Source organism: Bombus pyrosoma, linkage group LG12 (genome assembly GCF_014825855.1).
Source record: "Bombus pyrosoma isolate SC7728 linkage group LG12, ASM1482585v1, whole genome shotgun sequence".
Lineage (NCBI taxonomy): Eukaryota > Metazoa > Arthropoda > Insecta > Hymenoptera > Apidae > Bombus > Bombus pyrosoma.
The window spans coordinates 10,969,092-10,996,626 of record NC_057781.1 but is presented as its reverse complement, the minus strand read 5'-3'; the positions used below and the strand labels follow the sequence as shown (position 1 = coordinate 10,996,626).

The 27,535-nt window shown below is 38.6% G+C and overlaps 1 protein-coding gene and 1 long non-coding RNA gene across 2 annotated transcripts; one reads left to right on the top strand and one right to left on the bottom strand.

The window, feature by feature from the left end:
* Positions 1–161: 161 nt before the first annotated feature.
* Positions 162–2,508, top strand: LOC122573299. Its single transcript, XR_006318703.1, has 2 exons — positions 162–401; positions 465–2,508. It is a non-coding gene; the product is annotated as an uncharacterized LOC122573299 (long non-coding RNA).
* Positions 1,295–27,306, bottom strand: LOC122573289 (collagen alpha-1(IV) chain). Its single transcript, XM_043739407.1, has 27 exons — positions 26,933–27,306; positions 25,301–25,343; positions 16,811–16,949; positions 16,110–16,253; positions 14,591–14,979; positions 13,981–14,115; positions 13,792–13,899; positions 13,425–13,646; positions 12,993–13,181; positions 12,593–12,709; positions 12,143–12,307; positions 11,746–12,048; positions 11,058–11,438; positions 10,620–10,826; positions 10,016–10,184; positions 9,780–9,910; positions 9,209–9,647; positions 8,532–8,881; positions 7,957–8,223; positions 7,712–7,883; positions 7,381–7,626; positions 6,930–7,292; positions 6,294–6,509; positions 5,503–5,874; positions 5,166–5,337; positions 3,388–3,502; positions 1,295–2,848 (listed from the first exon to the last, which is right to left on the bottom strand). The coding sequence occupies exons 1-27, from the start codon at positions 26,950–26,952 to the stop codon at positions 2,597–2,599; spliced, it is 5,826 nt and encodes a 1,941-aa protein (XP_043595342.1). The 5' UTR covers positions 26,953–27,306; the 3' UTR covers positions 1,295–2,596.
* Between the last annotated feature and the right edge of the window lie 229 nt (positions 27,307–27,535).

Genomic DNA, 27,535 nt, shown 5'->3' with positions numbered 1-27,535 from the left:
CGTGGTCGGAAAATCGCCATTCCGATATTCTGATCGCCGCGCCAGTGAGAGCCTCGTGGTTAAAAAGGAAACATATGCCAATAGGTCGAAGAGCGGTCCCGAAAATGGAATAGGCAGCGATACGCGTGTTTCATGTGTCTATAGGTATAGGAAATCTCGTCTATGTTTGTCCACCATAGATCGTGTTTACATTTTAACCAGACGGACTAGTAGTGAATCGTTCTTGGATCGAAGCAGGTTTCGTTCAAGGTGAAAACGTGCTCGGTTTCAACATATTGAACGAAACTTGGAATATTTTTTGAATCTCCATGAATTTCAATTTGGTCGGCATTCCGTACTTCGATAGGAATTCAGTTTTTTACTCAAATTTCCACTAGTTACGAAACTTTTGCTACATTATGGTATATACATATACGCAATGATAAATTCTCTTTGGATAATTTATACTGTGTCTTATGTTTTAGGAAAATGGTTACGTCCGGCGAATCTTTAGGTTCGAGACGGCCACCAGCTGTGCGCATAAAATTAAGCGGACCGCGGTAGTTCCAAGGAACTGTCATAAAACGAGGCTTTTTGATTTATCGTTAAGGCCATCAATTGGCATAAAACATCTTCGAGTCGAGAGGTTCCTTATGGTTATTGCTCCATCGGGTAAAAATTTTCCCCCAGATTACACTCGCAAGCGAACAGTGGGGGGAGGGGGGGGGCGATCACCACCGACTAAGAGTTTTCCTTTGCAACAGCATCGTCGCTGGACTTCACTGGTTCATCGTCTTTAGAACAGTCAACATCTTTTTCCCGGGTTTACACCCTTCAACCATTCACCTACTTCACTTATATCTACGCACCAGCGTAACTATCTTCTCTACAAAGTTGTTGGAAATATATAATATCTTTGAACTATTAATCAAGTGTTATGCTAATTAAACTACCTCTATTATCCTAATCGAAATAGGGGATCGATCAGTTCGTGGCGTCCCGTTGACGCGCTTCCTCGCGATCGCGCCTCTCCGCGGCTGTTCGAAAAAACAGAAATATGAACATTTTTGTTAAAGAAATGGTTTGATACGAAAGGATACGTTTATATAATTATTTTTTGAGCAAAACAAATTATTTTCGTATTTGTATACGTGTCTTTTTTTTTTTTGTCAGTGTTTTTCAAATTCTAGCAGCTAAAAATTGAAGATTGTTCGTAGCGAACAATTTCGTACGAACGAGAAGATTAAAATTTGTTAATCTTCGGTATAAATGAAAGGATAAGTCGAAGAAGAATCAGTTATAAAGATAAAACGAATGAAGTTTGAAAATAGAATTTTATTAGCTACAGTAGCAAAATACCTATTCACTTAAATATTTGGCTTCACACGATTATCAGGCTAAGTTCATTTATATTAATATACAATATGTAAAATATGCCATATTGGATATGGGCAGTGTCCGTAGTAGTACGATGAACTTACTTTTCATACAAGATTTACGAGATATAAATATACATATAATATTTATAATAAACTTTTATATATATATATTATTTTACATGCTAGAGAATAGTACGCTAGGCACTTGTTTGAATAGTTATAGAAATAAAACTTACGGCATATACGATCTCGTGATGGGAAGGAAAGCAATTCGCGGGAAATTCAAAGGCGGCAGTAAAAACAAGTGTAAAACGAGATTTTTGACCAAAGAAAGGATCAACGAGGAAAGCATTAGGAACATGACAAGAAAGATAAATACACTGGTCCACGAAAGTATTTGAACATTTACCAGAGAAAACTTTTACGTCCGCATTGTATGAAATACAACGCCCATGTTATACGAAACATTTTGAAATTTCATTATCACTGTGATCAGATACTATTATCACGATCGTATTGATAAAATTTGAAAGCAATCGGAAAATGTACATACATGTTGCAAGATATTTGCTGCAAATATATATTTAGTATTTAGTTAATATATTAATACAGAGTATGAATAGCTTAAACAAATAATAAATGCCGAAGATGGTGCGATAATCTTTGCAAAAGATATACTTGTACCAGATATCGTGTAATCTCTATATATATTTCCAGATTTTTAAACTTTATCGATATAATCGCTATAGTTGAGTGTGATTATGGTGATTATGAAATTTCATAACGTTCCCTATAATATATATATATAGTATATCTATCAAAAAGGTGTCTACAAGCGTCCAGATATTATAATACTTTCGAGAGTCTGTGTATAGGAAGAAGAAGAGATACGGAGAAAAAGGAAGTAAAAGAAAAACGAAAGGGAAAGGAGACAGATTAAAAATAACGAGGACGAGACATTTGCGGCGGAGGTCAAAAAGAGAGCACGACAAGGAGCAAAAATCTCTCTCAGTTTCTTTCGTCTTCCGCAAATTTTTATTCGGTCCTTTTCCTTCCAGACCTAATTCCGTCTTATGTATAACCTTCTTTATAGTTAGCGATAAAGGTAATTGGCGTCGTTTTAAAAAGGAAGAAATAAAGAAAAAAGAAGGAAAAAGTAAACAAAAAGGAAAGATGAAAGAAGGAAAAAACGCGGGGAATAAAGGAAAGAGAGCATAAACACGCGGGTTTACATGGATTTACGTGTTCTTTATACACACTTGGCAGCGACTTATTCGGGACCTGAGGTTGCCTGCCTTCAAGGTCTGTTTCTCAGGCCTTTGGAACTGAAGCCTGTCCTCTATCGTCGTCATCCAAAAGCTGATTTCGTTCGAGTAATAATGGCAGTGTTCTTCGTTACATTCGATAAATGGCGTTGTACGGAAATCTTCCAGACAGGATCCGGAACTGGACAGGGATTGTCCTCCACCCTGGGCACCGGCACCCGTATGCTGGAAGCACGTGAAAATTAGTCGAATCCCCGTTTTCCGATATTCGGGATTTCTATCGACGTAAAACGAGAAAAGTTTGAATTGGAAAACGGGGGGAAGCTTCGAACCGAGGAGGCCTGTGAGGCGTTTCGACGTAAAAAGTTCGACGAAAAGGTAAAAGGGTGGAGACGCGTGTTTAAGAGTGTGAACGAGGTACTCGTCGAGGCGTGTAGAAAATACGTCGCGTTAAATACGATGTTTGCCAAATAACTTTGAGAGCAAAAATTTAACACGCGAACGTGCATGTAAAGAGGCAGACAGAAATGCTTAAAATAAATAAAGATTACAGGGGAAAAATACGATAAGTATGTGACTTGCTGAATATGACGAACTCAGTGTTAAGGTGCCTGATATGATAACTTTTACGAACGAATGTAATTAATCGGATAAACGTAGTAATTTATTTTTACTTTTCGATTGTTCGTTTGAATTTTTATAAGAACTTCGTATGTAATCAAATTTACACGTTTGAGTGCAGAAATGGAAAGAAATGTTCGTACCATGACAAAACTGTATCCGATCCAAAGGCCGGTCCATCCGTGTGGACAATCTGGAATATTCAATGACTGGCTGTGCACGGCTATCACATTCGCTGGAACCTCGCAAACCACGCATCTGTAGAACGAAATAAAATTTCATTTATTAATACTCATAATACCATTTTACCATGTTCGATAGTTTTGACTCGAACGAATAATTAATTTGATTTCGAGTAACATTTTTATCAGGCGATGCGATATATCAAATATATATGTATTATTTAGCATCTGTACGTAACAACTGCTTCTGGAAGTTAAATTATTAACAAACGTATATTAAATTAACAATTTCATTTTGCATACCCCTGTCTATTTACTCTCATGGAAATGTTTGTAACTTTATATAAACTAAAATGTCGTGACGCTTGCATTGAAATTGCAACTGATTTCCACGCAGAATAAAATTTCACTTTACATAGTTTGGCATAATGACGAATGAAACAATGTAAATAATTATTCCTTCGTTCAAAGAATAGCGTATGCTTTATCCTTCTTGTAATTTATATTATTAAATATGTTAAATGTTTCGAATATTTGTATCAACGATTTTTCATAACGGCAAGTTATAAATTACGCATCGGAACAGTCTGTATAAAACAGTAAATTGGAACAATAAATTATTATAATACCTGGATACTCGCGTAAACTTTCAATGTGCGTGTTTGTTACATAAATTATATCCGAAAAGCATGATTATTGAAACAAGATCCAATGTTCAACATCGAGAATCAATTTATAGAGGTATCATTAAAATTATTTCGCAGGTCTGTTTTACTTTTCGCCGTACTTAAAACAAATGAATCTACGATATTTTTTAAATAATTAATTCTAGAAACGGCGCTACTGTCTAGTCGTAAATCCTTTGAAAGTTGCCAGGTATCCATCTATATCAATATCAATCATCTGAACTTGATCGCGAACATTTCCACAATAGAAAAAGAGAAGAAGAGACGATAAAAATGCCCCACCGTAAAACCAAGCAGCGTTCATACAAATAACGCGTCAACGAGACCAACGTCTCGTTTCCAATGCATCGTGTCGAATACGAGATGCAAATAGAGTTCAGTCGAGTTTCCCATGGTAAATGGGAGCAAATCGAACGAAATCTATACGATTTCCTTCTAGCTATCGTGACAAGTCAATCGATTTCCGTTCGGTTGAACAAATCGCGAAAAAATTACTTATATCTTTGGAGGTTTGTAAGTTGTTTAGAGAGATACAGCGAGGTTGTGAATCAAAATACTACTTAGCAACATCGACTGATGATGCCGCGTCCGAGGTTGTATGCATCTCGTAGAATCTCAGATCATCTCAGAAGCATCTTGAATCTCAGATCACAAAAGTCATTAGCGAATTGATGTAACGAATTTTTTTTTTATAACATACAGGTTTTTTTTCTCGAATAGTATACTGCACTCTATTTTTTTAAATACAGCAGTATCCGAGTTCCCATTATACGAGTACTTTAAAATATTCGAATTCTCTATTATCCGAACAAAACGTCTGCAAGTAACATATGTCTTTTTCCTATTACTCTATGACCTCGCTATATTTCTTCTCCCAGCGATACCTGCGTCGAAGGGGTGGCGACATAATCGTGTTTAACGGTTGATCGATGTGGAACGGACGTTCGTTCCGCGACATAGATCCACGCTACAAGAAACAACTTATTCGAAGGAAACGTAGCTAGGCATTCGATGTGCTCCGGCGATTTTGTTTCATGGAAACGATCAACGTACCTGGAGATGTATTCCTCTATCGCTGTCCCCTCAATAGGCATCATGGGAATTGCTTTAGTGGTCGACAACCAGTAAGAACGATCGCTACGACTTGCATAGTTACAAACGTTGCCGGTGTCGCAGAAGAGGAACGGCATCGTCGAGAACCTTCGTACGCACGAGCCGGCGTGACCTGTTTCGTGATCATTTATTAGACAGGTGACTCAGAATAGACGAAGAGGAGAATTTAAAAAGGGAAAAGGGCAGCATAGATATTATGGTCTAGATATTATTTAAGTTAAGGAAAAATCGAACAATAAATACTTCCGGTAATTTAATTTTCATCCGTGGTACTTGCCTAAATCTTGTGAGTGCGATCTTTCATTGCCATCTGTAGATAACATACTGTATCCTTCCCAGAGTTGGATATGTCCTGCATCACAAACAGGCACTCTGTCAGTTTGACTGTGTTTTACCAGCAAGATACCAGTAAGGTAGTCAGGCGCAGCTTCGCATGGTAGTCCTGGTTCTCCTGGTTCACCCGGATGACCCACGGGTCCTTGAAGACCTGGCAAACCAGGAGCACCAACAGGTCCTTGCAATCCTGGCAATCCAACTGGACCTGGTGGTCCTTGAAGTCCTGGTGCACCTTTCGTTCCATGCAATCCTGGGAATCCTGGCTGACCTGAAACTCCCTTCTCTCCTGGCGGGCCTGGCGGGCCAGTCGGTCCTGCAGGAAAGAAAAAAGAAGCTCAAATATAAAATATGAAAAATAACTAAATTGATAATTAACGACATAAATATAAGTCAAATTAGTACAATTATAAATGATTTACCAATGCAGATATGATTTATAAATTAATTACAATTTATGAATACAAGTAAATGATTTACACATTGAGCTGTTCGGAAAGTCCGCAGCGTTTTTATTATGAACTTTTGTCAGATAGTAAAATGTTCGAATATATATAAATATTATCCATATTTTTGATACTAAATGGAATTAAGGAGGAACATGCACGCGATAAATCTTAGCCGGAATATTCAGGTGTATGCGTCTCATTCATTGAATTTAATATAGTCAAGCTATTACTTATCATGATATCTATAAAACTTTAATTTTCGATATTTTGACGTAATTGACCGTACCAGGGTAACCACGGTCTCCTTTTGGTCCCATCGGTGGTTCGAGGCAGTCGAGACCCTTGTCACCCTTCTGACCAACAAACCCAATAGCACCCATTTTTCCTATTGGACCTGGGAATCCTCTTTCACCTTTTTCTCCATCCAGACCAGGTGAACCCTCTAGACCGGGCCAACCTCTGTCACCCTTTTCACCGGGGAGTCCATCAATTCCGGGAACTCCTGTAAATTTAGTAAAATGAACGTGTTTACAAAATTACCAAACGTATTTCAAATAGAATAAGATGAAATTATTTGAGTTAAGTTTAGTAGTTGCCTCGTAATTTGTCAAATTGGATAATAAACAATTTTCATTATATCTTGTATTTGCACGAATTAGTTTTGCGATTGCGTTAAGAAAGAAAATTTTGATCTTAAGGGTTAATCATGTTCGGCACTTTACCTCCAAACGTAATCAGGTAAATGAAACAAGAAGTTTATCGATTCAGGGTGTCAAAAGTTGCGAGTTATACTAAATCTGTTATTCGTTTAAAAAAAAAAAAAAAGGAGAAAGATGGAGATGGTACTGAAAAAGGGAGGTTTTAAATAAACAGCAGGAATCTATTGGATGATTTAATAATTTATTAATCCCTGTCCATTTACCTGGGTATCCTGGTTCTCCTTTTTGTCCCGGCAGACCTGGTTCTGGTATACAATTGTCACCTTTTTCACCTTTTGGACCTATTTGTCCCGAGAGTCCTCTATGACCTGGAGCTCCATCTTGACCTGGTAAACCGGGAGGACCCATAAGTCCCATATCACCTTTCTCGCCCTGTGGCCCGACAGGGCCATAAGGTCCCTGATCTCCTTTATGTCCTGGTAAACCAGGTAATCCTCGTTCTCCCTTCTCTCCTGATCGTCCTGGTACTCCTTCTCGTCCGTGCTTTCCTGGCATACCTGGTAAACCCTTCTCACCCTTGATAGTTAGTCCAGCAATTCCTGTAGGTCCACGTGGACCTTCTTCACCTAAAATAACACATTTCACATAGTCGATCAAAGATTGATCTTTGCAGACACAATTGAATTGCGTTAACGATAAAAAATGCAAGAATACCTTTAGGTCCAGGGAGGCCAGGTGGACCTGGGTTTCCAACTGGACCTGATGTGCCCCTATCTCCTTTTTCGCCATCATAACCAGCTAGACCTTCCTCACCACGGTCCCCTTTCTCTCCAGCTACACCTCGTAATCCTGGCATACCTGGTTCACCTTTCTCACCTTTGATCGCAACTGTCGGTCCAGGTTGTCCCCGGTCACCTTTTTCTCCAGGCGCACCACGGATACCAGGTTCCCCAACAAGACCTTGTGAAATAATTAAATTTATTAGTTTCTACAAAATTAGTTTGTACATTTTCTCATAAAATTAAAAAGAGTTTCAACCTCTTACCTGGCAAACCACGGTCTCCTTTGCCACCGTTGAGGCCAGGATGTCCTGGAGCTCCCACATCACCATCCAAACCAGGGAAACCAGGTGGGCCCTGTGGACCGATGTCACCTGGCTCACCTGGTAATCCGTCGATTCCAGGTGTTCCGGGTTCACCTGGTGGACCCATTGGTCCCTGGTAATTTAAAGATATTTTAAATTAAACTCCTTGCTATGAATTTTTGTTCACTGTAAAAAATAAAACGTACTGTATCTCCTTGAGAACCATGGAAACCTCTTACTCCAGCGTCACCTTTTAACCCTATAGGTCCTGGTAAACCATCGCGACCTGGCAGACCAGGTTCTCCTTTAAGACCTGGCAGTCCGTCTACACAATTACACGACAATCCACGTTCTCCTTTGTCTCCGTCAATGCCATCTCTACCAGGGGGACCAACAGGACCACGGATACCTGGCATTCCTGGTTCACCTTTCTGTCCTTTCTCAGAAACTAGACCTGGTTCTCCTTTGCGTCCCTAACGAGATTAATGGTTACAATAAATTTTCAATTCCCACTATCTTCGTTAAATCCTTATTGGTCATAATACAAATTCGCTGCGATAAGGTGGCGGCACAAATATCTTTAATTGTATTCATTGAAAGAAAAAGAAAGATACAAGTTTTATAACTCAAAAGTATAAAAGCTTATTACCTATTATCATATTAAGTAATAAATACCAGTTAATAAATATATATAATATTCCTTTTCAGTCTTTTCAATTGAAGATATTACAAATATCGAGCAATTAGCTTAAATCAGCATTTACGAATGTAAAAGACTTACTGGCAATCCTGGTAAACCTTGATCACCTTTAGGTCCTTGGAATCCAACATTTCCGGGAAGACCAGGTAAACCTGGATGACCTAAATCTCCTTTCGGTCCAGTTAATCCAGGTCGGCCAGGTTTTCCTTCCATTCCACGTAATCCAGGGAAACCAGGGGCGCCTTTTTCACCTCGTTCTCCTTTCAAACCAGGTGCACCTTCTATACCAGGTCTACCTTGTAAACCAGGTAGACCACGTCTTCCTGGGTAACCTTTCGATCCATCGATACCCGGTTCGCCACGATCACCTTTGATACCTGGGAATCCTGGGAGTCCCGGTTTGCCAGCCTCGCCCGGCAATCCCGGTTCACCTGATATACAAAACAATTACGTTTATGTGACAAATATTATATTACTTTGAAATTTGAAATGAATGATTCACGAGAGACGCCTACAGTGGCTACAAAAGTTATTTATGCACCGTTGTATTTGTTATAATATTTATATACGACTTAATTAGGTCCAAGTATATTAAATTTTGCATTGTCTAGAAATGCTTTCTTATCGCTACAAAAATTTGATGCCACGAAAACGAAATTGTGGAACTTGATAAAGAAAACGTTTCATTAAAACGTAAGGGCATGCGCAAATACTTTACGTAACTACTGTATAAACTGTAGAATTTAGGAATTGCATACCTTTATTTCCGTCTATACCAGGAATTCCAGCAACACCAGGTGGGCCTGGAGGTCCCATCGGACCAGTATCTCCCTTTTCTCCTGGTGCACCAGGCAAACCACTTATGCCTGGAATACCTGCATCACCCTTCTCTCCGGAAAATCCTGGCAGACCCGGCAGGCCATCAGGACCTTCTTTTCCTGGTGGTCCTGGAAGACCTTTCTCTCCCTTTTCTCCTGGTGGTCCTGGCAATCCAGGACTACCCTTGACCGAGATACCAACTTCACCTTTTGTTCCTTTCAATCCTGCAGCGCCTGGGAACCCTCTGGGTCCTTCACGACCAGGTTCCCCAGGGAAACCCATTGGTCCTATGTTACCCTTGTCACCACGAGGACCTGGTAATCCTCTTGGTCCAACGGGCCCAGGTGCACCAATTGATCCCGGTGGTCCAGGTGGGCCCTAGTCACAATAGTTCATTATTATGTTACGAATACATGAGTATATAATATTAAATTTGTAAAAGTAATCAAAATTTCAATGAAAGTAAATAACAAAAAATTGTATCAAATAGGAAATACAGTTTGTACTTACCGAAATACCTTGTAAACCTTTGTCACCGCTTAACCCATCCCTTCCGGGTGGACCAGGCTCTCCTTTTTCACCAGGAGCACCTCTGTCGCCTTTAATGCCTTTAATTAATTCATCCGGAATTGGACACAGACCTATTTAAAATAGAAATGATCAAATTACTTATTGAGCACTGAAACGGTTTAAAGCCTACAATAAGAAACAATACACGAATTCCAAGAAATACAAAGTATATCTACCGGGTTCTCCTTTATCTCCTAATGGACCAGGTTCGCCCTTTGCACCTGTTTCACCTCTTCGGCCTGGTTCTCCATGTTCTCCTTTCACACTAAGACCAGGTTCTCCTTTTCGACCAGGAGCACATGGCCTTCCAGGAATACCATCTTGACCAGGGAATCCACGATCTCCCTACAAACAATAACGGAATGAAAAGTTTTGAAAAATTATTTAACGCATTTGCTGCCCTGATCCCTATTTGCGGGTTATAAAAATATTTGTATACATTCGATAGATTCGATGATGATTCCAAAATGGGGAACTTTGTTAATAAAAAAATATATCATACGTGTATTTCAAAAGTCACATAAGTTAAACAAATTTTTCAGGAAAAACAGAAAACTATTTGGAAACATACAAAAAATTATTTACGATAAAAGTTATCAGCTGCTCTAAACAGATTTTATAGTATTTCTACATAATAGTACACGTATTTGATATTTTAAACACACTTTTCGATTAAACGCATCAAAAACCAATTAAGAATTATAGAATTACATAATTATTTCGAAATTTGAACGGACGAAAATTGACAGAATCGTGAAAGTTGAGATCGTAATAACTTACAGCAATACCCTTGGGTCCTGGGAAACCTTCAAATCCCATCGGACCTTTTTCTCCAGGCGGACCAGGAAGACCAGGTGGACCATCTCTTCCTACCGGACCCCTCACACCTTTGTCACCCTTTTCTACTTTAAGCATGTTTTCCGTAACTATTGCTGGAGTACCAGGTTCTCCTTGTGGACCTGCTGCACCAGGGATACCATCTTTTCCCTAATAATCGGAAATACACTATATAGTAACTATTTTCTATTACATAAGTTGAAATTTTAATTCTACTTAATTATAAATTTCCGGTACGTGCTGGTAAAGTTATCTACATCCCATTGGATATTGTTTTAACTCAAACGACTTGAATTTAAATAACTTGATAAATCTGTGCGAGTCTTTTCTTTCAAAATATTTCCTTGAAATATGAAAGGTAAAATAATGTGCTGAAAATACCGGAGGCCCTGGTGGCCCAATTGGTCCAGGTAATCCGTCGCTGCCAGGTTCTCCGGGGAATCCTCGTTCTCCAGCCGGACCTCGTGGTCCAGGAAGTCCAGGTTGTCCATCGAAACCACGATCACCTTTGATTCCTGGCAATCCCGGTAGACAGTCTATACAACGCCCTCCTATCTCTCCCTTCTCACCAGGTGAACCTGGAAAACCTGGAATGCCGTTTTTCCCTGGCGTTCCCGGTTCTCCTGGTAAACCAGGTTCTCCGGGCGCTCCTGGAATACCATCCACGTCACCAGGAACTCCACGCGGTCCTGCGTAACCTCGTTCTCCTTTTTGTCCTTTCTCGCCATCTCTACCGGGCGCTCCATCCATTCCTTTGGGACCCTATAATTTTCGAAATATTATTAATTATCACAATTAATATTAAATATCAAACAAATTAGAACTATCAAACCACTCAATATAACTGGCATCGGATTTATTGTTTTTCTAATTACATATTTAATTAACCATGTATAACTTATTTAGATACGTGTTAAAGGCCGGTAACTCTAGTGTTAGGATTTGGACAAACTTCATTTTAAATAAAAACACATTTAAGCAAATATAAAATATCCAGGAAAAGAAGAATTGGTTCGACTTATTAAATATTCGAGTATCGATTCGTATTGATTTCTAAATAAATACCCACCATAATCGACGCGCCTTTCTCTCCTGGCGGTCCTCGTGCACCTGCTAAACCTGGCGGACCATCAAATCCACGGGGACCTGTTGGTCCAGGGAATCCTGTGATCCCAGGTTCTCCCTTTGCTCCTTTTTCTCCCGGTAAACCCTCTGGACCAGGGATGCCGGCTAAACCAGGTCCTCCTGGTGGCCCAATAGGACCTCTTGGTCCTGGATCTCCGGGATATCCATCGGCACCGCGAGGTCCAGTGGGTCCTGGAAAACCTTGAGGCCCTTTTGGTCCTGGAGGCCCTGGCGTACCTTTCCCACCCTGCAATTAGCAATTAGAAATAAAGTTTTTATTTGAACAAATAGAATTTGTTTCTTAGGAAGAAACACATACGATTAATGCTAGTAATACTTACTCCAGGTGGACCAGGTGGTCCTCGTAAGCCTGGAACACCCATAGATCCATCTCGACCTGGTTCTCCTTTCTGTCCAGGACGACCTGGAAGACCGTCTAATCCGTCGTAACCTCGATCACCTTTGCGTCCAGGTGGACCTGGAGGTCCAGAGAAACCATCCCGTCCCTGAATATAGTAAATGTACAAATTAATTTACATTATCCTGCATTTTCACTTTATCATTAACATTGCTGTTCTCCTCGCTTCTTATTCGCGTCTATATCTTTTCAAATACTTTCCGTTTTGCAATACTTTGTTTATAAAGAGTGAGATTATATTGAATACCAATATAACCAAATATTGGAAAACTATCTAGACTTTAAAAACGTCTATTAAAATATAATAATCATTTCAGACCATATAGATCCAAGGAAAACAACACGTTTAAATGAAGCGAATAAATATACTTACACGAATACCTGGTGCGCCTGGAAGACCTTTTTCTCCTTTCATACCTGCAGTACCAGGAATACCATGATCACCAATTGGTCCCTGTTCTCCTTTTTGACCGTCTGACCCTCTTTCACCCTATCATTGCAAATGAAATAAAATAGATATAAAGGAACAGATCGTATATAACCGTACAATTGCTCTGATTGCATTTTATATCCTCTGATACTTCATTTAGGTACTCTTTGACTATATAAATAATGTATACAAATGCAAATTTTGATACACTAAATTGCTCATACATATATTTGCATTTTTTAAAAAAAAAACTAGAACTTAAAAGTTTAAAACGTTATTGACAAAATCTATGTACTCTTTGTTTATTTTAATTTTGTAAATTTTAAGTATTTAAAAAGAATACCATGTCTCCTTTTTCACCACGATCTCCCTGTGGACCTGCTATTTCTTCTCCTGGATGTAGAAAGCCGCCGACTGCAGGCGATCCAGGAGGTCCTTGCTCTCCCTTCTGACCTTTGTCACCTTTCGGACCTTCAAACGCAAGACCCATGTTTCCCTTTTCTCCTCTTGGTCCTTGTAGACCAGGCGGACCCTGAATACGACAGTTGAATATTTTAACTCACGATATCGTACTATTATCGTTTATAGATTAACCCTTCACCAATATAAGTGTTTTATTTGTCAATAGATACAGTGTAGAAAAATTATTATTTTCAATGATTACAAACAATAACAGTATAATATTATTATTGCAAACGAACGATATTAAAACGAACTTCGCTTTTAACACGGTTAAGTGTACAGTATACGAAAGTATTTACAAACAGTAACTTACATAAGGACCACGATCACCCTTCGGTCCAGGAAATCCACGTTCTCCTTGTAATCCTGGTTGTCCTGGAGGTCCTCTAACACCGTCTATACCCGGTTCTCCCTTTTGACCTACAGGGAACCTACCAGCGAACCCTGATTGACCTTTGTCTCCCTTGGGCCCTCGAGGACCTGGATAACCACGAGGACCTGTACCACCAGGACGACCAGCATGACCAGGTTCACCCTGAAAGATAATCGTCAAAAAAATTTTCAAATTTTCATTTTATACTATCACATATTCTCATTTTTTACTTCAGAATTTCTCATAAATGCACAAACATCCGTATTCTCGTAATAAGCATTACTAATAAAAATAATTTATTACGTACGTCTGTTCCATTGCAACCATCACGACCAGGTAGACCAGGAGCTCCGGGCGGACCTTGTACTCCAGGAACACCACTTATACCGGAGAATCCAGGTATACCCATTTTACCCTGGAAAAAATTATTGTTAACAATACATTATTGTATATTATTACAAACGAAAGCGAACATTAATAGTAAATCAGTACATACTCTGTCACCTTTCGGACCGCGTAATCCTTGAGGACCAGGATCACCTTTTTCTCCCTTTGGTCCCAAAAGACCTTCTGTTCCAGGAAATCCTTTTTGACCTTTAGGTCCCTGTGGCCCCATTACACCTGGCGGTCCCTGTGCACACAAGTCAAAATGAATTAAAAATTCACAAATCTAGTATAATATAAAAATTATATTCATTTAATTTGTTCTAACATTCTGTTGCAGATATCTGTTACATTTCTGTTATATACATGTATATAACATAATGCGTGTTTTTGCGATTACTCATATTTTGTCCTATAACTCATACCGAAACGAAATTTACATCAAATTACTTTCACCTCTGAGTTAAAAACCCAACCATCGTAATTTAGTAGGAAACAAAAGGAATACGACAGTAACACTGATTTTATAGCTAATTCTTTTCCATTCGTAACTCCAACATTTCCTTCGAAATTAACATTCGAAATCGACGCCTCCTGTGATTTTCTCGTATTGTCTTGAAATATAATATTCAATTATGTATTACAAGTTTACATTTTCGTGATTACCGTAAAAAAAAAAGAAATGAATTTTGCGTACAAAATTCCCTTCGACGAACACTTACTCTGGAACCTTTCTCCGCGAAACATTTTGGCACGCAGCAGGCCGATCCGGTACAGTTTCGTTGTGGCTTGTATCCTGGAACTGGCACAACCGTGTAACTACTCGGATAATTTTCCGAATCTCCGGCCGCGCCATATCCTCCACGTTGCTCCGAAGAGTATCCGCGTTGTCCGTAAGGATCTCCGCGTCCATAATCGTCTCTGGATCCATAATTTCTATCGTAGCCATCGCGAGAAGAATCTCTGGATCTTTGTTCTCCTCCGGCTTCTCCTCTTCCGTAAGGGTCTTCGTAACCTCCAGATCTTCCGTAAGGATCGCCAGCTTCTTGATTGTAAGGATCCAACGGGCTTTGATCTTCACCTTGGTTGTAGGATTCTTGATCCAAGCCTCCTGAGAAGAGAAGATTACTCGTGTTAAACGAATCGGATAGACGATCTATGAGATGGAAAGATGGGAATGAAATCGTATGAATTGGGACGCTGGTTTTCGTATTTAACGCCATGACAACTAGTATCATCTAAAAAATAAACTATAATCGTTACAGCGAATGTATATGCAAATTTATATTTTTCAAATATAGGCAGAAATGTTATTTTCATAGAATGAAATCCCTAGATAAATATGACGATATTTCGTAAGGGCTACAGATAGGAGAAAAAGATTGTAAACGACCATTAACAAATGCGTAAATGAACCGAAAAATATAAATTTCGCTGACGTTAACATAAAGAAATAGCTTTAGCAGAAATTATAATTCAAAATAGTCTTTCACCCAAAACGCACGAGCTTGGAAAATTATAAAGCCGTGCAATTGCAGAATCATAAATGAGAGGCGAAGAAAAGGTTTCGAAACAAAATGCACGTTACTCGTCACAGCTCTATTTTGTGAAATTCGACAAATTTCTCGCCTGTTAAAGTTTTGTTTTTTTATGAAAATAATTCATTCGAAGCCCAAGCGACATCAGTTCTATGCCTTTTCAAAATTCAATTTTCTATTAGCCTATTAAATTTTATGGAAAACCATAAACTTGTGCGCGCGCGCAATAACCGCTGGCGCTATCGATTAATAGGAAACTATTACACAACGCTGTAAAGAGAAAAGATAAATGTACGGTCCTGTTAATTAGTAGGCCGAAGTTGAATTCGTAAATCTGGAGATACTGCGACGGAATCGTTCCGAAGGAAGGAAGGTGAGTGCTGTTTCTTGGAAAATTATTAACAAATAGCACGATTAATACAGGACATATTCTTGCTACTCGTTAAAATTTTTAACAGGATTGTTTCAATAAATTATTTCAACGTGCTTTAACTTATTACATGACTTTACCTTTATATTATTTACATATGTATGTAAATCACGATGAATAATATGAAGGACAAAGAGGGAAATTGTGATAAGTGCATTTTTACTGATTTTTTAATTTTAATATCGCATTATGATTAAAAAGAAATAATTGTTTGATGTGCCACTGCTTTATCAGAGGTATAAAGTTTTGTCAAAGATCGTTTAAATTTATTACCATAATTAGTTTGATATCCGCCGGAATCATCATTTCTCTGATTATATTCATCGCCATCAGGGTATCTGTTGTACCGATCATCGTAATTCTGACCTTGATAGCCTTGGCCTTGGTTATTTAAGTACCGCCTATCTTCCTCAGAATCTATACAGTAGAAAGCAAGATCATCTTACTATATATGTCATGTCAAATTATTATAATATTATTCAAATAATTACAAGTGAAATTACAAGTTTCACAGGAAGAGTAGAATGTATTCAAAGTATTTACACAGCACAAATTAATAATTTTCAATTAAGAAGGTAGAAAATGATAAAGGAGAAGCAAAAATTAATAAACATTTAACCAGACAATCGGTTTAATAAAAGTTAAGGGAAAAGCTACATAAAAATACGAAAGAGAAGATCAACTAAACGATTGGGGTTAGGTTATCCGGAGAGGAAAGAAGCAGTGCTAAAATTTTCAGAAACGAGAAATACTATTTTAAAGCTTCAACAGAGGTATTTGTTCGCCTTTGCAATAAATTTTTTCTAAAGATAATCTTCCATTTCGTCAGTGTATAAAAAGGATATAAAAAGGAGTTATCTAGATATCCGTACATAGAATTGAAAATATTATCCAATTATACTTATCGGCAAGAGGTGCAGCGAAAATTTTGTTCTATGCAGAGAAAATCAAGAAGAGATAAACCCCGTCGTTACCTTCGTTGTTCGTAACAAAAGCTCTCCATCGTGGTGAAATATTATAATCGTCGTCAGTACTATTTGGTTTTCCAATATCACCTCGTCCAAGTGGAACAACAGGCGGAGGATTGTACGACCATGATGTGTGATTATATTGCTGGAAAAGAAAAAGATATAAAATAGAACGGAGATTTATTTGACGACTTCTTCGAAAGTAGGTAACATTGTTTAATTGTAAGAGAACATTCATTTTCTGTTTTCTATTGCAGTTATAGTAACCTTTTAACACGTTCGCTACCGCAGTACGTTCACGAAAAATCCCATCTTGTTATTTCTACAATATATTTAATAATACTATACATTTTCATCGATTTTCATCGTCTGAAATGTAATTTCTTTCCAATCGAGCACGTCAGTTATATATATTCGTTTATTTCGTAGTTTAGAACAATTAAATTTAAATTAATCTTTTATGCAATATTTATTGATTGCACGTTTTTGTTATAAAGACGGTGCTAAAACTTTCAGAAAATTATGATTTTCCAAGTTGAACGATAAAAATGAGATTGAAATATTTCGAATAACTTACCAAATAAATTGTGAATTCACCTATCTTATGAAATTTTGTATAACTTGAAGTTTTTTCGACATGAAATCAATTGTCTACTTGTCGGTAGATCAAGTAATCGATTAGAATCAATCAGAATCGATCAGATCTCAGTAATCGATACGAAGATGCGCGATAAACGTAAATATCGATTGAGCTGTAGATCATGCAGATCTGAGGGTATTGACTGAAGGATCTATAAACTACTTTACCGACGGAATGTGTCCAATCATTCACAGACACTAAATTGATCTAATTTGATGAAAAATACAATTTTCGAATATGCAGTTGCTTACAAAAAAAGTTAAAGGAGTTTAATAGAATATTCTAACATAATTACGATTGTTACCATATTGCAATTATATATACAGAACAAATTGATCATAACACATTAAACTTTGTTCGACAAATATGTGCGTATGTATTGACTTTTCTAAAAAGAATAGTACGACTGTTATTCTTAAAGAGGTACAAATAACTTTTTCACTTTGTCAACTAAAAGTGAAATAAATAAATTAATAACGTAATATGTATTGGTACTTACTGGCTATATTCGACTTAAATTTAATTATCGATTTAGAATAATAAATGTGTATATATATATATATGCATGCCGTGTATAGAAAATGATTAGACTCGGCACAAACGAATTAAAATGACGTGCGGGATAGTACTTGAAGTAAAAATTCCTGACGAATTTTAGTTCTATAAATTACAAAGGAAAAAAGGAACATACAAATAAAAAATGTTTGATATAATACGACTTGACGATTAAGATAAAAGTCATGTTTCGCGCTAGAACGAGAGAGCATAGCTAAGCGTATGTATCAAATGCCTAGATATGAAGACTAAAAACGTTTTCAAGAGGATCTTCTTACATCTTAATATTTAATAGGTACTTCTGAGGTTGCATCAACTGTCGATAAGTTATCAGCTACGCTTCTTGTACGACAGAGCACATTTTATTTTTGATTGAAATATTTAATTCGAACTTTGATAATCTACATTTTACGGCGATATTAAATAACGTTGTATAAATTTAACCAAAAAGTAAACTTCATAAATCCAAAGCACCACGATTGTTGCTTAAGCCTTCCACCTATTCTCTAAAATATCTTGCAACATCTGAAAAATCACGTAACATCTCAAATACACCGTGCAAACACTCACAAGGTGAAGATTAACATGAGCGGTACAGCGTAACTACGAACCTACCAAAATGTTTAACGGCTCACGAACGGCAGTGCATCGTACGTACATATAATAGAGCGACATCTTTTTCCAAGAGATATGTTTCGACACACGCAGACCAATTTCTGTATCGCTCGATCGCTGATCTAGTCCTGTCTGCGTACGGCGACCATATTATACAAATTAGCTCGATTCAGTCGATGCGTCATCGCGTTCGCAGAAAGTCATTGTCTTGCCCTCGTTTTCACGTTTTATCCTTTTTAAGTTTCGGAATGGTACGCGCTGACAGGAAGCGCGGGAGATAACGCTTCGCCCGTTATCGTTTCGAAGTGACGCGCCGCACGCTGTTCCTCTTCGGTTCCCTTTCTGGCCAGCCTCTCTGCCGCGCGTTTCCCTCGAACATTTCCCTCGAAAAAGCTGAATGAAATAGTACGGGCTTTATCGAAACAGAAGATAATCGTGTCACGTCGATGCCATACATCTTGGGAAACTTTGAGAACAGAAGCGGCAAAAGTCTCGAAAATTCTAAAGGCCAACAATTTTATCACCGTTTGAAAAAAGTATTTGTCTACTTAGCGAATTCGACGAGTTACGAATTTAGAGGGAGACTCGCGAGACAAAGCATAGAAAATGTTTATGTACGTATTGTAATATCTTTGTGATCTTTGCTAAATATATTTATTGATCAAGAATCGCTTATTTTTATAGCAATTTGTAGCGGATCATATGTCGTAACAGATTCACATAATTCGTCGAATCTTCATCCTGAATTCTAATAATACGAAGCGATACAGACATCTGGACGCTGATAATACGATAATTCGCAACGACCTCGTCACGAGTTACACGCGAAACTGATTTACTGACATCACTGCTGAAAATATGTACAGGATTATGCCTTCTCAATTCTGTGATGCAAGAATATAAGATCTTGCTACGGATATGTCCAACTTTTTACAGAAAAGTAAAAAATTGCTGTTTTGCGATACGTCGCGAGGTAAATCATTTTTACAATTTCTGTCAATTCTTACGATTTTATAAGATGAATCAAACGATCCTCGAATGTTCAACCAACAGTCTAAGCACGTAACGTTCTTCTACTTTTATCACACTTTGATCCCATTCACGTTTAATTGTTGATACAACTCTAAAACCCCGATTAATCAAATCTTTTATTTGTATAATTATTAAACGATTATAACCAATCTACTTTGATAAATGGAGTTTGATGTTGTAGAAGATTAAACAAAGGCAGAATTTCAGATGTTGTAGACAGATCAGTGGAGATTGTAGTTGCAATTTGAGATTAAAGAAGCTGCTATGAATACGAAACATAATTATCATACGATAATGTACTTATTTCCAAACAATGAATCATAGATATTACGTAGCGCTTAGCGCTACATTAGCTTTAAATTATTCCATTTATCTATAATTTATGCGTGGCATAAAATAGAAAAGATGCAAGCAAGATTATTTATTACTATGACCACATTATGATAATACTATCAAAAGTATAAAAGTCGGAAAAATGTTTATTTCTCAGCTAGTCTTTCACCTAACAACTTTGTTGTTTGATTAACGAGTACAAAGTAACATAAAACTGTATTTCCGAAATACAATCACCGAATACTAATTGCTTAGATCACACATGTTAATCCATATTCGCTATTATTACCATTTAGAATTAATTGTACATTATTCTATATCGACAAATGCAAGTTACAATTGTAATTCTAGCAAATTTCAAAATTCAGTTTACTTCGATTTACCGTGATATTACATATTTCATTTTGAATTACAATTATTTACGATTAATTTGTACGTACGTTGACTTTATAGAAAATGACCAATTACCAGCCTCGTAATACTCAGACCCAAAATATTGGAAAAATAATAATCAACAAATATAATCTCCATTCTCCTCGATTCACAAAATGAAACTACGATACTATCGATACTATCTACAGTAGAATATCTACAGCTACGCAAACATCGCAAGTTCTCTTTGCTGGCAACGACAGACAACGACCAGAAGCATACACCTGCCTGTAGATCTCATACGGCAAGTTCCGCAAACGGAGAAATTTGTTCGAAGAAATATTTCCAAAAGTAGAATCTCCGTTTTCTCCTTTCGACCAAACCTCCAACCAAATTATCATCAACGTCACACGCATCTCTGTCCTCGAGCATCCACGAAAACGACTCAATCTACACGGCCATTCCGTTCAACGAAGCCAGCCCAATTTTCTCATTCTAGATACCGGGACTATCTTCTCGTGACGGTTCAAGAATCGTTCCTTTTATCGCGTTTCTTGGCCGCCTTCGTGAATCCGCGATTACGTAACCAATCAGCCATCCCGTTCCAGCTTGGATCCCGAACGATCCTTTTTTCCTTCGATCCTCCGTCATTCCTGTTTGTCAACTTCAGCTCGCTGTATTCCTCGTTTCATTCGCATTACTTTTCAGTAATTCCACTAAATCGATACAGCTCAAGTCAAAATCAATTAAAATCAAGTCACTATTTCGAACCTACTATAAATTAATAGTCAACCGATATCCGCATTAATAACTTTCAACGTTTCTTCGATATATGAAACTCGTACGAACCGTTCGGGCGTCGCATCGATCATCCGTAAAGTGGAAAGAACAAGAATGCGACGATGTTACGGAGCAACACGTATTTCAACAAGATTAATACGGTGTAGGACGAGGCTCGCTAATTCGTTGGTCAGCGATCTTTGTAATCTCGATGGACGACGCGTATTCATAAGAGGCAAGTGTGATATGTGTACGTTAATACGATGAAAGGAACCAAGTAATTTACTTTGTCGACAACATACACGGCATGGCGAGTTGAAAACTACGGCAGTGAATATTAAGATTTCGAGAATTAAAATACCCATCCCTTTAATTTCATAGTTGAGTTATAACTTCACTCTCTGCAATGATAAACGCAGCACGGTATTTCAAGAAAAATAGCGATGAACTGATTAATGTCAAAATAATTAATACGGAATATTTTGCAATACATTTTCAAAATCATTTGCCCTATATACAATACACGAAATCGCAGATTTCGTGAAAAATTCTATCGCTGTCTGGTCATGAGCGATAAATTACAAGCAAAGGAAACTAAATTACTTCGTTCGGTAAAACTGTTATCGCGAAACGTGCAACAAGAATCGTTATCAACGTTGATCAAAGTCTAGTTACACAGGCCTTTAGACTGTTAATTACCGCATTCAGAATTTCGTTCGATGCGATTTATCCGGCGAATAACGCTATCTTTAAGAGTTTTTAACGTGCAATTGACTTCACGACGATCATCGTTAATCCCGCCGCTCCGTAAACCCGTTCCTCTGACTAAACACTTTCGCTACGGCGCGAGTGGTTCCCGCCTCGCGAAACAATTTTTCACGTTTCACGCATCACCGAGCATGCACGAGACGCTAAAATTTAAGCCTCGCGTAATAGCAGCTTGCCAACTGTAAAAGGTAGAGAAAGAATGGAACGTTTTACCATTACAGCCGGTATACAGGCACCTCGGCTGGTGCATCCGAAACATCGAAGGGACATAATCGGCTAATCGATTCGTGTCATCGTAAGTCACGAATATTCTACGAATGAAAGTGTAGAATGCAGCTGCTAACGATATACGAGTAAAACAGTCAAAATAAATATGCTTCTCATCCGGCGAATTTGCTGTGCAAACTTCTTAATCCTATGATGTCAGGTAAAAGAAAGAAAATACGACGAGAACAGAACTACTGTTTAAGCCTGCGTTTAACGTAAAGTAGGATTTTTCGTAGTAAAACTAAAATACCTTGAAAATGAGCAACATTACGACTCTTACGTTAAGGAGTTGCAAAGTTATTGTTATATTTCGTTATTTTCATTTGGAATATTCTTTTTTATTTTACGTAACTTGGATTGGATTTTTTGCATTTTTATTGTATCCAATTTCTTTCTTTTTTTTTTTTTTTTTTGTTCTGTCCCCAAGCTTCGATGGAGAAAAGAATTGAAAGAGGGCTTACTGCCCTCAAGAAGATTCTGTCAAAACGTTTTATCAAGCTATGATAATCAAATGTTTGATAATCCAGATTTCGATCGAATGCCCAAACTTCGGGACAACTAGTTAATTTCACCAACTATTCTCGAGAAATTGCGATTTCTACAATTCGAGAGGTTCTACGATTTCCACGCTTTTCGTCTGTTTTGCGTTACTATCAGTATACATGTAATATCATCGTAGATTGCCGCAACAAAGGATAAATTTTAACGGTACACGGGCTAAAATCGGATCGCGTAGCGAATAGTAGATATCTACATACACAGCTGCATTCGACCATAACGATGGTGTGAAGGTTAAACTCGATTCAACCCCAAAACGCAATCTACCAAACCAATAACCTCTTGCAAGAACGAACATGCGGTCGTGGAGAGCCAAAAAGGACGATTAAGTTCTTTAGACGATGGTAATCCAGCCGCGGTCAATTCCAAACTATTTTCAATAGTGACTAAGCTGGCTTATGTGCTTGTACGCGCGGTACACGTGTACGTGGCGTAATAAAATTACACAAAGCGCGGTTACGGCGTCTCGTAGGCGAACTGGTCGCTAACAGACGGCTGCCCTATTTCGGATTTAACACCTTTCCGTCGTTGGTCGACGACAAATCTGCTGAAACGCTCTTATCGCATCTGCGACATGATCTTCGCGTTATCGACCGCGTGCCCGATGCACGCTGCTCGGAAATAAGTTTGCTAAAAGAGAAATAAGAACGCCGGAGAACATTTTATATCTCTACGTGTATATAGCAACATTATCGAAAACAACGTACTGGATAATTTAACAAATTTGAAGAATTTTTATCATAACCTTCTATCAAATTGTAACGATAGAACGATAATGTCTCTGTCCTTGGATACCAAAGGAGTTAAGAAGAAATAATAATATATCGAAACAATTTTCTCTGTTTCGGTGACGCAACGTTGAAATTCGCAGATAAAAGGCGAACTGGAAATTTTTATTCCTAGATGGATAATTTAACGCTATCTGTCGTATTCGTAGAACATAGTATAGGTTTGTTACTATTTATCGTGGTATTTAGAAAGCTTGTTCGTAAGACATAAGCCTGAATATTTAATTACTCTAGATGTCTGTAAAAGTTATTCGAAGAATTCGTTAGCAAAAAGGATAGAAAATTTGTATATATAGAAGCGATGGATATATTATTGGATACGGCGCGAATTCTATAAAGATACGCTAAATTTTGTTGTAACTTTCGACAGGAATTTTTCGAACAAGCTGATACTTTGAAAAGTAGTTTATCAAAATTGTATCGATTTTGCGTGGGATCGATGGAAGAACGGTGTTTTGGAGCAATTCGTCGAAATAGTGATATGGCGTGCTGAAGAGACAATTTCTAGAGTGGCATAAAGCATTCCTTGGAACGATTCGGTGAAATATGACGTGCAATTGGAGAACAATTTCTTGTTATCGTTGCTCGAAATCGAGTTGTGTAAAACCGGTGAACAGTTTCGCGTAGCAATTTATCGAAAGTACCGATATCCTATTCAGATGAAGATTGAGTTTTTGAAACAGTTCGTTAACCATGGCATCGTTATTATATGGAACCGCAGAATGCTCCTTTTCTGCGATTCGTCGAAATTGCGTTATAAGAGAAATTTCCATTTTTCGAATAGTATATTCAGCCTGGAGAGCAATTACTTTTGCGCGCATTTGTATTACTTGCTATGGTTCTATTAATGCTATCAGTAACGTATTATCGCTATAAATATATGATACACATCGTCTCATGTCACCGTTTTACAAATATTTTCTAACATAAACAATGTATTATATCGACTTTGGATTAATCGATCGCTATCGATCGTAATACAATAACAAAATATGGTAGCTATTAAGTATGTACTAATTGCTTAGAAACTACAACTTGAGTAAGTAACCTTGAGCTAACTGATCAAAAGCTCACTTCCAATTATATCATCCAACCTACGTTAGTGTCATCTAAAGATAAAAGATGCCTTCTAACTATTAAACAACTACAGGTCCCATTAATTACAACTGTGACCATGACTCGGCGGACGCGCAATTTAATTAACAAAACCAACAAATCATCAAAGGATTCCCATGCGATTTCCGAAACAATTCCATCGATTTCGTTCAGCAGATGGATAGAAAAAGCCTAAAGTCTGGCAAGCGTTTCCGCGGAGGAACGTAAGAACGTAAAACCACAACGACGCGATGCGATGCGACGCGACGCGACGCGATGCTCCGAATGATTTAATCGCGTGGGCAATGAATGTGCTCGCGCGAGTCGTGCGTGTTACGCCAGCCAAAGATCTGTCGACCTTCGAATCGAGCTTTTTCGCCCTCGCAACTCCATCGGTTCTCGAACGTGCACAGTGCACACAATGAAGCGAACTGAGGAGGAAAGACAGAAGGTCGGAGAGCACGCGCCACGAAACGCGATCCTCTCGATTCGCGGTTGACTTTTTAGTCGTTCGATGCAACGCTCCATGCACGTGCGTTGCGTGCTCGAATGTACCAACGCAAAGGCGTAATCGATGAATGAATCGAACCGATCGCACAGATCTTCTCGTTTTGTCAGCGTCGAGCGATATACAGAGTGAGAATGTGTTACGATTCGAGAGATTAGCGAAATTAAAATGATTGCTGTACGTACCCCACCAACTATCCCGGCCAGGAACACTGCGGATGCGACGAATCTGAAAAAACAATTTTTCCTAATTATTTTATTAAAGTGGAAATTATCATTTTGTTAGTTCACTCGCGTTATTATAGATTCTCGAGAATTTAGAAAATTTCACATTAAATTTCCCGAGTTCATTTTGTTAATAAATATGAAAAAGAAAAGAGAACTGCTATATAAGTAACTTTACAAATATTTATATCGTTTGTTTGAACGAAACCTCGGTTCTCAATAGTTCTACCGTAGAAGCATCGATAAATTTTGTTGCGTAACGACACGAAGTTTAAAAATCGAACGAATAAAGTTCCGCGAAAGAACGTTGTACCCTATAGCTCGTCGCTCGTCGATTCACTAATATCGTTCGTTAGTAAATTATCGTGCAAACAGACTTAAACGTAATAAAACATGGACAAATCAAATTTTTATTCTCTTGTACCTTAACGCCGAAGATACTAGAAAATATTAAAGAGAACGTGGAGAATTTATTTAAGAAAAAGGAAATAATAATGTGTAAAATACAGCGATGCGAGAAATTTGTAGAAAGCTACGAACGAAAGTGTAAAATGTAAAATTAGGAGGTTTCGTTGCAATTTTCGATGATCAAAATGCGAGTGTTCGACGTGAATTAAATCGTACAAATAAAATAGAAAGCAAAATACAAGAGGAATTTTCCAAGAAATCTCTATCGCTTCGCGTATCGGGTTAAAAAACAGACAAATAGGTACATGCGTATCGAAAGAAGAGATTAGAAAAATGGGTCACGGTAGAATCATGAAGAATTTTACTAGTCTGCCGCGATATTTTAAATATAAAAATCCGCTATCTGCATAAATAAAGGCGCCCGAAGAAATATTTCACAGCACTTCGCGTATCGAAAACTAATGTACGCGCGATTAACGCAAAAATACCGATCGAATGGACGGACGTCTTTCGCGATACAAAGCACGAGACGGTGCTAGGTTCTCTGTCAAAAGGATAATTGAGCATAAATACACGCGGGTTTCGTCCTTGAAATCCACTCGTCGATCCGTCGGTATGCAACGGGGGGATGAAAGTGCCCCCTCCGTGCATCATTGAAATACTCGTGGCGCGTGCACCGAGGGAGAGCAAGCACGGAGCAATTAAAGAAGAATAAAAGGATCGACCGAAGAAAGATCGGTGGAACGGGAGCAGGTACGAAAGGCAGGTCTAGGCAGGGTGACTGCAAAAACTAAGATGTCTCGTGGAACGAGGAGAAGAGCACGTTATTCGACGCACAACAGTAGTTCGTCAGAGTTCACGGAGGTGAGATATGTATCTCGAACAATGCTTCCGTGTCACGTTGGTGGAAAAGCACAACACGAGCAACACGGTTACCGAATGCACGTGTTCGCGCAATACAGAGATCATTGACGTAACAACAGGTTGACGAACCAGTAAGATTACCGCGAAGGAAAACGAGTAAGAACGGCGAAAAAGAAGGAAATGGCAAAAGTGGAAGAAGAAGAAGAAGAAGAAGGAGTGGAAGAAGAAGGCGAAGACGAAGAAGGAGGTAAAGAAATATAAGGAAAGTAAGGAGAAAAGAATTTTGGAAAGAAGAGAATAGTAAGATGAATCGCAACTCACCGCAATCCCAACCGGGTCATTTCGACCTCCCTATTCCGCGACGGGTCTAGGGAGCCGAGGAGCACAGGCTAGCACAAGCACCGCACGGACAGACAGTCACAAAATATCGCGGGGAACCCGGCACCGAGTAGACGTGGTGTGTGGACCGTCCCATCCAGGGAGGGCTCTGAATGAACTCGGGTGGAGGGAAGGAAGGTGGAGGCGGCCGCCGAGCCACGCCAGCTAGAATTCCTCCGCCGAAAGGATCGGGAGAGAGGCTTCTCTCGATTCCGCGAGAGCTCGTGTGCTCTCACACTGTGTTCAGAGTCTGTGCCTCCCCCGCTCTCTCAGTGCTCTCCGCTAACTCGCGGCCAAGAGAATCGAACTCTCCAGGCTGCCTCTGCCAACTACGGGACCAGAAGATACCACCAGCAGCAGGGCGCAAGAAGGAAGGACAGAGGGAGAAGCCGAAAGAGAGAGGAAGGGAGGAAGGGAAGAGAAGAGCGTGTGTGTGGTTAGAGAGGGAAGTAAGCGGAGAAGAGCGCGTAGAAGAGTAAGCAGAAGAAGAGGAAGAGAAAAAGAGGAAGAAGTTGGAGGGAAGAGGAGCAGCAGAAGAGAAAAAGG